The following is a 13,234-nucleotide window of genomic DNA, read 5'->3' as shown; positions in this document are numbered from 1 at the left end:
CGCTCTGGTCAGGGCAGGCGGCGTGCGGGTCTGGGCAGGCAGCTCTGCTCACCTGCCAGAGCTGCCATCGCTGCAGCTCCTCCTCCCTGCTCATTCCCAGCCCTGTGTGGCTCCCAGTGCCCCAGGGTGTGGGATCTGTCCCAGCCGTGCGGCTTCCTGGGGAAACCAAGGGCCCGCCGAGTGAATTGGGGTGGTTTTACACTGCTCAGGAGACTGCCAGAGCTGCTCCATTACAAAAGGTGGGGGTGAGCCTGGGGTCCCCAGCCTCCTGACCTCTGTTTTAATTAAGAAAGCTGCTGGAACCTTTGGGGGGCTGGGGATAATGAGGGTGCCCCGTGCTGGGCTGGGAGAAGAGATGAGGCTGATGGCGATGAAGCACTGAAGGAGAAGCCACCAGCTCCTCTGCTCCTTCCCCTCCCTCCATCCAGTGCAGGGGGTTGTCCAACATTTTTGGGTGCAGGACACACTTGCTGTGTGATGAGGCTCCCAGGGGAAGTCGGCGTGGATTCTCTGAGGTGTCATTCAACCACATCCAGTGACCCAGCATCCACCCCCTCGGGGAGGATGGCATGGGAGTGGTGTGGGTACCATGGGGTCCTTGTGGGCCAGGATCCTTGCCTAGGGTCTTGGCACCTTTGCTTTCCCCTGTGCTGTCGGCGTGCCAGGGCTACCTGTGTCACCCTATGCCCCCCTCGACCCTACTCAGTCCCCTTCCCCAGCTGGCTGCTGTCCCCCGCTTGCCTGGCACTGAGATGGGACCTGGCAGCTGTGTGTTTGCTGATGCTGGGAGATCACAGCACGCCGAGCATCCTTCCCGGGGCCAGGTCTGTATTCGCTCTCCCACTCCTCCAGCAGTGCGAGGCTGGGGGACCAGAGCTTCCCTGCCTCTCTCCGCATCCTCAGGGATGAGCCAGAGGTGCTGGCAGGGTCACTTCTGGGAAAGGGGACTGCAGTAAGGTCTAAAGCCTTGCCAGCAGGGGACACCTCGGGGTGTGCGGAGCTCTCAGGGTCCCCCCGGGAGATGGGGCCGTCCCCCCGCGCATCCCCGCCGCCCAGGGATGGGGTTTGGCGGGGCCGGCCGGGGCGGGCCGGGGCGGGCCGGGGGCGGTCGGATGTCGGCCCCATAAAAGCTCGGTGCCACCGAGGGCCGAGGGCGCGGCGGCGGGATGCGGGCAGCGGTGGCGGTGTCGCTGTCGCTGTGCTGGCTCTGGGCGGCGGGGCACAGCCTGCCCCGGCTGCGCCTGTCCTACCGCGGTGAGCCGGGCCGGGGGCACCTGCTGCGGGACGGGGAAGGAGGGCTGTCCTCAGGGTGCGCCCTCCGGGGACCGGCTGGGGACCTGGGGAGCCTCGGCTGCGGGCGCTGCACCCAAGTGCGGGTTTTTGGTGCGGTTGGTGGGAAAATTGTGCTGGGGGCTCGGGCCGGGCTGGGGTTTCATGGGTGGCTGCTCTGCACCCTCCGCTCCCCACGCGGGACGTAGGGCCCCCCCGAGGAGGAGGAGGAAGAGAGGAGCGGGGTGACGGGGACAGGGGACAGGGGATGTGCCGCCGGGCTCCGCGCCAGCCCCGCCGCTGCCCACGGGGGATCGTCTCCCACGCGGCGTGCAGGGAAACTGAGGCACGGCGGCGTTCTGGCCCCGGCACGCCTCGGCTCGTGTGCCGGGTGGGTGCTGCGGTGCGCGGGTGGTCCCCCGGCGGGGTGGGTGCTCAGCATCCTGCCCCCGGCTGCGTTGGGCGGTCCCGGTGCACCTCCGAGCCCCGTCGCGCTGGGGTGCGGGTGCCGGGCTGCCGGGGCCCCTCGGGGGTGCGGGGGCAGTGCTCGGTTTTAATTAAAACTCTCCTTGTGATCCTGCTCTGGCTCGCCGCATCCCCCGCTCTGCCAGCCTAATCCATGGGCTGCTCCAGCCAAACCTGACAGAGCCCGGGGCGCCCCAATCTCCTCCCGGCCTCAAAGCAATGAACCTGCTCTAAAAAATTCAACACAAAATAAATCGCATAGTGTATATCTTCCCCCTTCCCAGAAGGTGGAAAGATCTGGGCAGCCAGCATTTCCAGGGCCTCGGGAGCTGCAGTGGCAGGGAAAATTGCTCCTCTGCTGCCTGGGCTGGGGATTCCTGGGTTTTTTTGCATCCCTTGCTCTGTCCTGGGGCACAGCAGGCGACCCCAGGGCTGCCTCTCTGTTGAACGGGAAACTGAGGCACACAGTGCCCCCCATCCCCTCATCCTGGGAGCCCGGCGTGGCTCACGGCTCTGCCCCTTGATGTGACCCGGTGTCCTCAGGTTGGCCTCGGCAGGGTGAGGAGATCTGGGGTCTCAGCAGGGGTGAATCGTGGGGCTCAGTGTCTGGTTCAGTGTCTGATCCACTCCAGCACAAAGTCCAGCCGTGCAGGGCCGTTTCCCAGGTGCGAGGAGCTGCCCGGGGCGGGGTGGAAGCTCCTCAGCCTCCCACAGGGAGCGAGCCACCCTTGGAAGCTTCTTTTTTTTTTTCTTTTTTTTTTCTTTTTCCTTAAGCTGATTATTCCATTCGTTTTCCAAATTGGAAACAGCAACTGAAATTTCCCATGAAACAAATTCTGCCACCGCCTTCTCCCTGGGGGAAGAAAAAAAAAAAAGAAAATTTCAATTAAAGACATTAGAGTCTCTGAAATTAAAACCGTGGTGAGCTGAAGCTGTTTGTGCAGAGCTCCTCGACCTGGGCTCTGCGTGGCTGCTGGCTCTGGCTGTGAGGTGACTTGGTGGGGTGACAGGGACAGGTGTTGTGCTGTGGGTGCAGTGGTGGCCGTGTACCCAGCTCTCCCTCAGACTTCCAGCCACTCTTTTCCTTTTGTTTCAACTTCCAGCAGTGGCTCATGTGAGAGGGAAAGAGCATTTTGCTGTTGTGAGGACCAGAAGCGTTGCCCTGTGCTCTTTGCTGTCCCTCCTGAGGGACCCCCACCATGGGGTGAAGGTGTCCAGGGAGGGATGGGGCCTGGCAAAGGGCTGTTCCCTGGAGACTTCGAGGGGAAGGTGCCCTGAGCCGCTGTAACCCGAGGCGCAGGAGGAATTCGCCAGGTCTGGGGGAGAAGGGGAAGCCTTGCCTGAAACAATAAAAGGAGCCTGCCGACTTTGCCAGTGTTGTTTTGAGCTGGGAAAATATTATTGCTGGGCAAGAATAGAAGGAGACGACAGCGTTTTCCTGGGCTGGACTTGGCGATATGGGAGGACCTGATGCTGGGAGGACACAGGGAGGAGGGTGCCAGACTGGGTGGAGGGACCACCACTGCCTGGAGCCAGCTCTGCTTGCAGGCACAGGGCTCTTTCTGATGAGGATGGAGCTGCTGGGGCTGTACCCCCTGTGCCACTGGCATCACCAGTTGGGGCACTGGGACTGCCCTCGGGCAGGATAGAGTGTGTGGTGGGGTGAAGGTGTCTGTTGTCCCCTTCTGGGGATGGACCTTGCCTCCCTCACAGGGCCTAGAAGAGGCATTTCCCACCAGAATGGGAATTATGTTGCTGGCCACCTCCTTGCTGGAAGTGACAAATGTCCCCCCAGCAAGAGCAGGACTTGGTAGCCCAGTGTCCTGACCTGTGGCCACTGCATTTGTCCCAGCACCACCTCCCCTCTTCTGGGGACATGTGTGGGAGATGCTTGGGCTGGGTTTTTCCCTGGGGTCAGCTGCACTGGCTGGCAGTTTTCCGGGCTGGAGGGTGTTTGGGGACAGAGCTGGGCCCGTCAATGGTGCTTTGTCCTCCCCTTCTCTGTCTGGCAGGCACAGTGGCCTGGCTTGGGGTCGGGATGGGTTCTCAGAGCCCTGTGAAGCTGAGCCATTCCCTCTGGCCCTTTCCCTCTGGCAGCTGTGGCAGCTCTGTGGGCACCACTGTGCCGGCTCAATGACCCTGAAAGTAATTTCCTGCTGGAAACCAATCGAGCCACTGCCCCCGTGTCATCGTCACTGTGAGGCATTGCACGAGATTCAGCCTTGGACTTGCTCTGGGAGCTCTGACTGTCAGACCCTGTTGTTTGGGAAGTGATGTCCATCCCAGGGATGCAGCCTGTCCATCCCTGGGATACCCCCATGCTGGTGCCTTGTGTGTGCCATGGAGGAAGCCTGTCAGTGAGTTCTGGTGGCACTGGCAGCAGCGGGCTTTGTGTGGCAGTTTCCCCATGGCACTGGCTGGGTGCCTGCTATTGTGTCCTTGGCTGGCACCCAGCAGGGACAGGACCTGCTTTCCACCCACCCCGTGTCCGGTCTTGCCACCATCCCAGCTCTGTGTGAGCCCAGCCCGGGGCTGATGGCACGGCCCAGCTTGCTGTGGCACGGCCCCAGTAGGAGTCTGGGGTGGTTCAGCCAAACCTTGCTGGGGGTGGCAACCTTTCCTGGGACCCTGCAGCTGATTGTTGGCTGTGCAGCTTTGTCCTTGGCTGGCAGGGACAACAGCACTCCAGCCAGGTTGAGGCTGGGATGTCCGTGCCTCCAGGAAGGGATGGAGACACGCTGCAGTGTGGAGTGGCTGTGAGCAGCTCTGCTGACTCCAGGACAGCTCCATGATGCTCAGAAGCAGCAGCTCAGAGGAACCCTTGGGGCTGGGATGGCTTCTGCTGATGCTTTGTCTCTTCCTGGCAGAGCTTTTAGGCTCCAACCGCTCCGTCCTCTTCTTTGGCCACCGCGGCTCCCTGGGCTTCCGCTCCCTCTACCTGGACGAGTACCGTGACCGGCTCTTCCTCGGGGGCAAGGATGTGCTCTACTCCCTGCTCCTGGACGGGGCCAGTGCAGATGCCAAGGAGGTGAGCTGGGTGCTGCTGAGCATCTGGGGTGTCTGTCCTCAGTCCTGACAGGCCCCCTGTGGACCTGTCAGTGTCCAGCTGAGCCGGGCAAAGTCACTCTGCAGCAAGGCTGGCCCTAGGGATGGCCTCAAGTGCCTCGAAATTATTCTGTAATTTTGTAGTGCCTGGCAAGGGGAGGCTGGCTGTGGTGGCTGGAAGGAAATTAGCTGGCAATTAGTCATGATCATCAGCCTAGGAAACTGGTGGTGCAGCTCACCAGTGAACTGGGCACTGAGCATTGTGTTGGACTCCAGTCTTCTAAAAAACTGCCATTGGGAGATTGAGTGATGCCCATCTCCATCTGGGCATCCCCTTCATAGGCCAAATATTCAGCTGAAAGCCTGCAGAGACAAGGAGCTAAAGGGATCCATCACTGCAAGAAGTTGTGCTAGGAGTCATCTGGAAATGCTCCCAAATCTCTCCTGGTTCCTTGGTGGGAGAGATGATGGACCAGAATGATGTGGCTGGAGTGGTGGCTCCCCTCCTCTTTCACCCTCTCCACTTTGAGTTTTTGTTTTCAAACACGGCTCTGGGCTGTTTCTAGCTGAAGAGAGAGGAGGAGGAAATGAAGTGCCCCTCAGCGAGCTGGGTCACTGCAGTGGGGTCAAGGGCTTGTGTACCCAAGCTGCCCTCGGTCCAAGAGCTGCTAAAGGCTGTGGGGGACATGGACTCCATCACTCCTGCTGTCCCCTGGGCACCCTTTCCCCAGGCCACCCACAAGCCCACCCCCTTCCAGGCCACCTCCAGCCATTCCCAGCCTGACCACCCAAATCCAGCCCAGCTGTGGGCTGTGACTGTCAGGATGCATCTGCCCAGGAGGAAGGGTCCTGCTCGGGGTTGTAGGGTGGGAGTCCTGGGCTGGGTGGGCTCCAGGGAGCTGTGGTCCCTCTCTCTGTCCCTCTCTATATCTGCTTGCCAGTGGCAGCCTGGGGATGGGGATTTGCATGGCTGGGTGCCTGCTGTCCCCCCCTCTGCTCCAACAGACCCTTTGTGTTCCAGATCTATTGGCCACCCCGCCCTGGGCAGACGGAGGAGTGTTTGCAGAAGGGGAAGGACCCAGGGGTGAGTCTCTTCCCATGTGTGCTCTGCTGTGAGCTGGGGGGTGCCAGATGGGTCCCCTTGTGACAGATGGTTCCCCCCATGCTGGGGCTGTGCCATGTCACCTGCCAGGGATGGCCCTGGGGCTCAGGGGCCAGTTAATCCTGGTGCAAGAGGAAAACTGAGGCTGGGAGTCCGTTTCCAATCCTGGCCATGCAAAAGGCTTGCTCCAGGCTCTGGAAACCCTGTCTTAGTTGTGCCCAGCCCTGTGGCCACAGAGTGGTGGCCAGTGTGTCCCAGTGTGGCTGCACGAGCAGGCAGGGATAGCTGGGCTCTGGGACCCAAACCCCCATGTAGTGCTCCAGACCCCAGCAGCACTGCCTGGCCCATCCTGGCTGTCCCTGATGGTGGGAAATCTGTAACTGGCTCAGGTTTGGTGACCTTGTTCCCTAAACCCTACCCCTCTTTGCATCCCCCTGCCCCGATATGAAACAGGACTGTGGCGGGGAGAAAGTCCCCAAGGCTCCCCTGGCCCAGACAAATTGCTCCCAGGAGTCCCTGTTCTGCTCTCTGTGTTTATTTTACCAGCTCTCACCGACAGATCCAAGCCAGGGCAGGCTCAACTTCTTATTTTTCTTGAACATATATTTTTTTTCCCTTGCTATTTTAGAGGCTCTTTGCAAAGGGAAAATAAACAGCAGGAGGCTGGGAGCCCCTGGGGCGGCTGGGCAGCGGTGTTCCCAGCAGAGGAGGGGCCTCGCATCCCGCTGTGAAGGGGACAATGGAGGGCAGGCAGGGCTGGCGCTGGCCAGGGGGAGCTGCCAAGCTAATGGTGGAGAAGGATGGGAGCCCTTTTCCAACGGGAACTGCCAGGAGAAAATGCACAGAGGTGGCAGGTCTCCAGCCCTGGGAATGTCATTGCTGCCGTCCCTCAGAGAAGGGGACAATTCCAGACGGCAGCGACCAGGGCTGTTCTGGAGGCAGCCCAGGATGCCTGTGGGTCTCTGTCTCTGTCTCCACTGTTTCCTCCTTTTGTTTCATCCCTGGCGTAAGCAGGAACATGACGGGGAAGGATGTCCCTGCATCTGGTCACGTCCTGGGCGCCAGGGCTTTGGGGCGGGGTTTGGGGCAGGGTTTGCAGCTTGCAGGGCAGGTGACATTGCTCCCCTGGCCAGCGTGGACTGTGCCACAGGGTGAGTGCACAGGTGCCTGTGGGCAGGAGATGCCCAGGTGGCGGCTGGATCCCGTGTGGCTCCCCTGGGATGCTCTAGGCAGCAGGAGGCTCAGTAAAAAGCCCTGTTGTTTTGCAGTGGGCTGGGGCCCACCCAGATGAAGTCCATACAAGCCCTGTCAGTGGGCGCAAGCTGCCACCCCAGATCCCTGGCAGCAGGCTGGAGGCAGGGAGCCTGGTGGAGCCCAGGGAGCCAGGGCTGGGGCTCACCCACTGTGGCAGGGCCCCAGGCAGAGGCAGGGAGCTGGGGTGGGCAAAGAACCAATACCCAGTGACTCTTCCTCTCCCCGCTGTCCCCCCAGACTGACTGTGCCAACTACGTCCGTGTGCTGCATCCCTACAACCGGACACACCTGCTGGCCTGCGGGACAGGTGCCTTCCACCCCATGTGCACCTTCGTCTACGTGGGGCACCGTGGTGAGGTAGGGCAGCATCCCCAGCAGGGCAGCCCTGGAATGTAGGTCCCCATTGCCTGCCTCTGTCCTGAGGGGCCTTGGGACTGCATGGGGATGCTGTATGTGTTGTTTGCTCTGACCTGAATACTGGTGGGGGAGAGTGTCAGAAACCAGCTCCCTGTTGTCCCTTTGTCCTTCTGCTTCTCCCTGTCCAGCTTTCCCACCTGTCTGGCCTGGGATCCCCTTTATAGACATGTCCCTGGGGGTGGTGTCCTGCCAGGGGCTGAGGTGGGGGTGGCATTTTCTCCTCTCCAGCTCACTGCTCATAAATCAAGTTAGCTGGGGTGGAATGGCAAGACACCCCTCAGAGCCCTCCCCACAGCCTGGCCCTGTCTGGGCAGCAGGAGCCCTGTCTGTACCATGATGACTCTGACCAGGCAGATGAGCAAGCAACGGGGCTGGCGGGTCCCCTTCAGCTGCCGCGCACCCTCATGGGATCAGTCTTGCCTCAAAAAGTGTGGATGCTGCTTCCAGATGGTCCTTTGGGTGCACTGAGAGAGGTGCAGGTTGGGCAGGGACCAGAGCTGGCCCCTGCATGCCCAGGGCTCACCTGCCTGCTCCCTTCCCCAGCACACCTTCAGCCTGGACCCTGCCAGCGTGGAGAGCGGCCGGGGCAGGTGCCCGCACGAGCCCAGCCGCGCTTTTGCCAGCACCGTCATTGGTGGGTTGTCCTCCTCAGGATGTGGGAGCCTCTGGGGGGTGTCCCAGGGACGGTCCCCGTGGCAGCCAGCTGGGTGTGTTTGCAGGTGGGGAGCTGTATGCCGGCCTCACGGCGGATTTCCTGGGGCGCGATCCCGGCGTTTTCCGCAGCATGGGGACCCGCTCCGCCCTGCGCACAGAGGTGGACCAGCGCTTACTGCACGGTAACAGCTTCCCTCTGCCCCTCCATCTCCCCCAGCAGGGCTAATGCCAGGGACCACGAACCTCGTGGTGGCCAGAGCATCTGTGGCCATGGTGCAGCATCCCCCATGCCAGCTAAGAGCAGGGACAGGCACCGGGGCAGCAAGGTCTGGGGGTGGTGGTGGCTGGCATCCAGCCCCAGCAAGGACTGGGGCTCTGCAGGTGGTGGCCGTGCCCTCTCTCCCCATCCGACATGACCGGCTCTTGCTTGCAGATCCCAAATTTGTGGCAGCCCACTTGATCCCAGACAACGATGACCGGGACAATGACAAAGCCTATTTCTTCTTCACGGAGAAGGTGGTGGAGGCAGACAGCAAGGAGCACGCCATTGTCAGCCGCGTGGGGCGTGTCTGCGTGGTAAGATGCTGGTGGGGACCGTGGGGGACAGGGATGCACCAAGTCACAGCAGGGGCCCTGATACTCCCTGTCCCTGCAGAACGATGCTGGTGGCCAGAGGGTGCTGGTCAACAAGTGGAGTACCTTCAACAAGGCCCGGCTGGTGTGCTCAGTCCCTGGCCCTGGTGGCATCGACACCTACTTTGATGAGCTGGGTAAGGAGTGCATAGAGCTGTATCTCACTGGGGCTAGTCACTTAGTTGGATTTCAGGAAAAAGCCCATGCTTTCATTTCCAGAGGATGTCTTCTTGCTGAGGACGAAGGATGGGAAGAGCCCAGAGATCTATGCCCTTTTCAGCACTGTCAGGTGGGTGTTCCAGCTCCAGCCTCTGGGGACGTCCAGCTGCAGCTGCCCATGACCTGCCCTGTCACTGTCACTGTCACCAAGGGTTGCTGGCTGCTCCCCATGTCCTTCGGAGATGGGGGTGCCCCTGCTGCCAGCAGTGCCAAGCATGGCTCTGCTCAACTCACTCTCTGTCCCCCTGCAGCCACGTTTTCCGGGGCTCTGCTGTCTGTGTGTACCGCATGGCCGACATCCGGGAGGTGTTCAATGGGCCCTTTGCCCACCGGGAGAGCCCCCATCACCAGTGGGGTGCCTACGAGGGCAGGGTGCCCTACCCACGGCCGGGCGTGGTGAGTGACTCCCTGGAGCTCCAGGTCCCTCCCCTCCTCCAGCTGCTCTTCTCAGATGGTGATGGAGCAATCCCCATCTTCTCACCTGCTGATGAGATCAGCTGGTGCTTTGCCAAGGTCTGGCAAAGGGGTGGAAGAGACGGACGCCAAACTGGAAGGCAGAGAGGGACCCAAAACAGCTCTGAGGGGCAATGGAGGGGGAAGGAGTGATGGGTGCCGGGGTGGCTGGGCTGAGCTGGTCCCCTCTTGTCCCTGCAGTGTCCCAGCAAGACCACCAACCAGCCCCGGCGGCAGTACGGCACCACCAAGGACTTCCCCGACGAGGTGCTGCACTTTGCCCGCGCCCACCCCCTCATGTTCCAGCCCGTGCTCCCCCGGCACCGCCGGCCCCTCCTGGTGAAGACCGACCTGCCCCACCGGCTGCGCCAGCTTGTGGTGGACAGGGTGGAGGCCGAGGACGGGCAGCACGACATCCTCTTCCTCGGCACAGGTGAGCAGCAGGAGCAGAGTGCAGGAAGGAGGCACAGAGCTGGGGGTCCCAGTGGGCACCCCCTGGCCTGTGAGATGCAGGGTGCTCATACCTCCATCTTCCTCGGCCCCCAGATGCTGGCTCGGTGCTGAAGGTGGTGGTCATGCAGAAGATGAGCTCAGCCATGACTGAAGAAGTCATCCTGGAGGAGCTGCAGGTTTTTAAGGTGACATTTACTGCCCCACTTGCAAGGGAGGGGCAGTGGGGTTGGCTCAGGTTGGAGACACATGGGGATGGAGGGTCAGGGCTGTCACTGGAAGGTCTCAGGGCTGTGAGGGCAGAGGCTGGCTGGGGTTTATATTCCTGATGCTCTGCCAAGCCCTGGTGGCTCTGAATGAGCCAGGCTGTCTGTGGTGAGGATTATGCCAGCCTGATGTCCACTCCCCTCCCCTACAGATGCCTGTGCCCATCACCCAGATGGAGATCTCTGTCAAGCGTGTGAGTACAGTACACAGGCTCGGTCACAGGGCTGGGGACCGGGCAGGTGTCCAGCTGTGTCACCAGTCTCCTAGAGCCATGTGATGTGTGCCCTGGGGTGTCCTGGCTGGGCCCCCAGGCACCAAGCCCATGGGGCTTGCCAGCGTCACCACCTTGGTGCTGTTCCCCCAGCAAACGCTCTACGTGGGCTCCAGCCTAGGCGTGGCCCAGGTACGGCTGCACCAGTGTGAGTCCTACGGCACTGCTTGTGCCGAGTGCTGCCTGGCCAGGGATCCCTACTGTGCCTGGGATGGCACTGCCTGCACCCACTACCAGCCCTCCGGCAAGCGCCGCCAGCGCCGCCAGGACGCCCGCCAGACCAACCCTGCACACCAGTGCCTGGACCAGAACCTGACTGGTGAGAGACTGGGGGCCCCAGGGCTGAGGGGCTCCTCCCAGTGCCGCAAGATGGCCTGACATGTGCAGCCCTAGCACACAGAGGGGCTTGTGGCCATTCCATGTGGGCACCCTCATCTGCCCATCTCATAGACCAGGGCATGCCCCAAGAGAAGGTGGGTGCTGCTGGGGCTGGGGCTGGGAGAGAAGGGGATGGAGCCACACAGTGGCCAAGGGGGGCTGGCACCGGGGCAGGTGGAAGCCTGGCTCTGCCCTCCCTGTGAGCCCGTGCCTGTCTTTGCCCTAGTGGACGATTTTGAGAGCGTTGAGGAGAAGGTGCTTTATGGGGCAGAGGACAACAGCACCTTCCTGGAGTGCGTGCCCCGCTCCCCACAGGCCAGCGTGCAGTGGTTTGTCCAGAGGCCCCCCGACGAGCAGCGGGACGAGGTGAGGCTCCCCTGCACCTGCTCCCGTTGTGGGGACACGGGAGGGACGTGGGGCCAGACCCACACCCTCCCAACACCCCGGTGGCCCGCAGGTGAAGACGGACGAGCGGATCCTGCAGACGGAGCAGGGGCTGCTGTTCCGCAGGCTGCACCGGCACGATGCCGGCACCTACTACTGCAAAACGCTGGAGCACGGCTTCACCCAGACCGTGGCCAAGACTGCCCTGCGAGTGATCCCCGGCGAGCAGCTGGCACACTCCTTCCCCCGGGGGCGAGGGGACGAGCTCCCACACCTGCTGTGCCCCGAGCCCCGGCTGGTGCCACAGGCTCCCAAGAGCTGGTTCAAGGACATCATGCACCTGGTCAGCTCCCAAAACCCGCGGCGGGTGGAGGAGTACTGCGCCCGCCTCTGGTGCAGCAGCCGTCCTCACCACCGCAAGAGCAAGCTGGCCCAGGCCAAGCTGGTCCTGGCTGGTGTGGACGTGGCCAAGAAGGGACGGACAGCCAAAGCCCACAGCGAGAGGAACCGTGTGCCCCGGCACGCACCGGCCACTTAGGGAGGGCAGGGGAGCGGACGTGGGGCAGCCGTGGGCAGGTACCAGCTCCCTGTGCTGCTGCTGGGGCCTCGTGACCTGCTGGGTGGCTTGCAGTGCTGCCAGCCTGGTCCCCCTGACCGGAGTGGATGGGCAGGTCCCTGTCACCCTCAGGGGCTGCAGGGTCACCTCACAAACAGGCAGTGAGGTGGGACACGTTGGCTCCCCTTGCTCTTGCAGGTGATGGAGCAGGTGGGGGCCGTAGTGCCTGGGTGGGCTGGGGCACAGTGCTACCCAGGCCATGCTGTCACCGAGATGCTGCCTGGATCCCTCTGTGAGGGCCATGTGTGATGCTGTGGGGAGTGGCTGATGGCTCCAGGCTCTTTCCACAGCAGCACAGAGCCTGGGGAAGATGATGCCTGCTTGTATGGGGGAAAGCCAGCATCATCCCAAAAGCCTTTGTGTGCAGGAGGAGCTCTGTCACCTGCTGTACCTAGGGAGCCAGAGCTGTGCTGTGCCACCCAGGGTGTATCCTAGGGGACAGAGCTCCTTCCTACCTTCCCTTGGCACTAGGACACACTCAGCAGTGCCAGCTGTTCCTGGGTGCAGCTCCCCACTTCCCCTCTGTCCACCCCACAGCCACAGTTTTAGGGCTGGACAGGGCTGGGGAGAAAAGCAAACGGCTGCGGGCAGGTTAGACCTGTTCCTGGGTAAACACTGGGAGAGGCATTAATGCCACCACTGTCACTGTGCCCAGGTGGGAGCAGGGGCAGGCAGAAGACAGCCCCAGCAGAGCTTGGGGGGCTGCACCACAGCTGGGGTGGTTTCTGCTGGTTGGTGGCCTGCAGGGCTGCGTGGGACATGGCTGGTTTGGGTGGGCTCCTGCTGCCTGGCGGAGCTAAACCAGCACCCAGGGCCTCCCCAAACGCAGGGGTTGGGGGTAGGTACATGGAGGGCACCTCCAGGCTGCCAGCAAGGTGCTCCTTGCTTTCCTCAGCCGACATGAGCTCACTCAGTCAGGCAGGGGTGATAAAGATCTGCCCCTTCCTGAGGCAGGGCAGCCCCACACAATGGTGTGAACCGCAGCCCCGCCGGGACGGGCATTGTTCAGAGCCGGAGGAACGGGAAAATAATAATAATAATAATAATAATTAAAAGGCCCTAAATAGCTCACACAAAGCCAGGTTGTGATATCATCTCTCCTCCCTATGTGTGTTTGTGCTGCAGCAGCGGCTCCCCAGGCAGCACTGCCCCATCCCACAGAGACGGGCTGGGGGTCCTGGCCCTCTTCTCCTGCTCCCTGTCCCACCTCTCCTGCAACCTCCGTGGGTCTCCTGGGATGGGAGAGCTGTGGTGGGGCTGGCAGGCTGGGACATCTTCTGCAGAGAGGGGAGTGGTGCTATGGCGCTGATTTATGGGGCCAGATGGGAGCCAAGCACGTGGATCTGGATAATTGCAG

General features: G+C 61.9%; 1 protein-coding gene across 1 annotated transcript; it reads left to right on the top strand.

Moving 5' to 3' along the window:
- Positions 1-1,165: 1,165 nt before the first annotated feature.
- On the top strand, positions 1,166-12,939 carry SEMA3G (semaphorin 3G). Its single transcript, XM_084214202.1, has 16 exons — positions 1,166-1,254; positions 4,602-4,762; positions 5,801-5,863; positions 7,373-7,492; positions 8,096-8,186; positions 8,272-8,388; positions 8,640-8,782; positions 8,862-8,976; positions 9,059-9,128; positions 9,310-9,454; positions 9,713-9,944; positions 10,058-10,149; positions 10,380-10,421; positions 10,593-10,818; positions 11,104-11,243; positions 11,335-12,939. The coding sequence occupies exons 1-16, from the start codon at positions 1,167-1,169 to the stop codon at positions 11,797-11,799; spliced, it is 2,310 nt and encodes a 769-aa protein (XP_084070328.1). The 5' UTR covers position 1,166; the 3' UTR covers positions 11,800-12,939.
- Positions 12,940-13,234: the final 295 nt, after the last annotated feature.

This window comes from Fringilla coelebs (assembly GCF_963513975.1).
Source record: "Fringilla coelebs genome assembly, chromosome: 13".
NCBI classification, from domain to species: Eukaryota; Metazoa; Chordata; class Aves; order Passeriformes; family Fringillidae; genus Fringilla; species Fringilla coelebs.
This window is presented reverse-complemented; position numbering and strand designations above follow the sequence as displayed.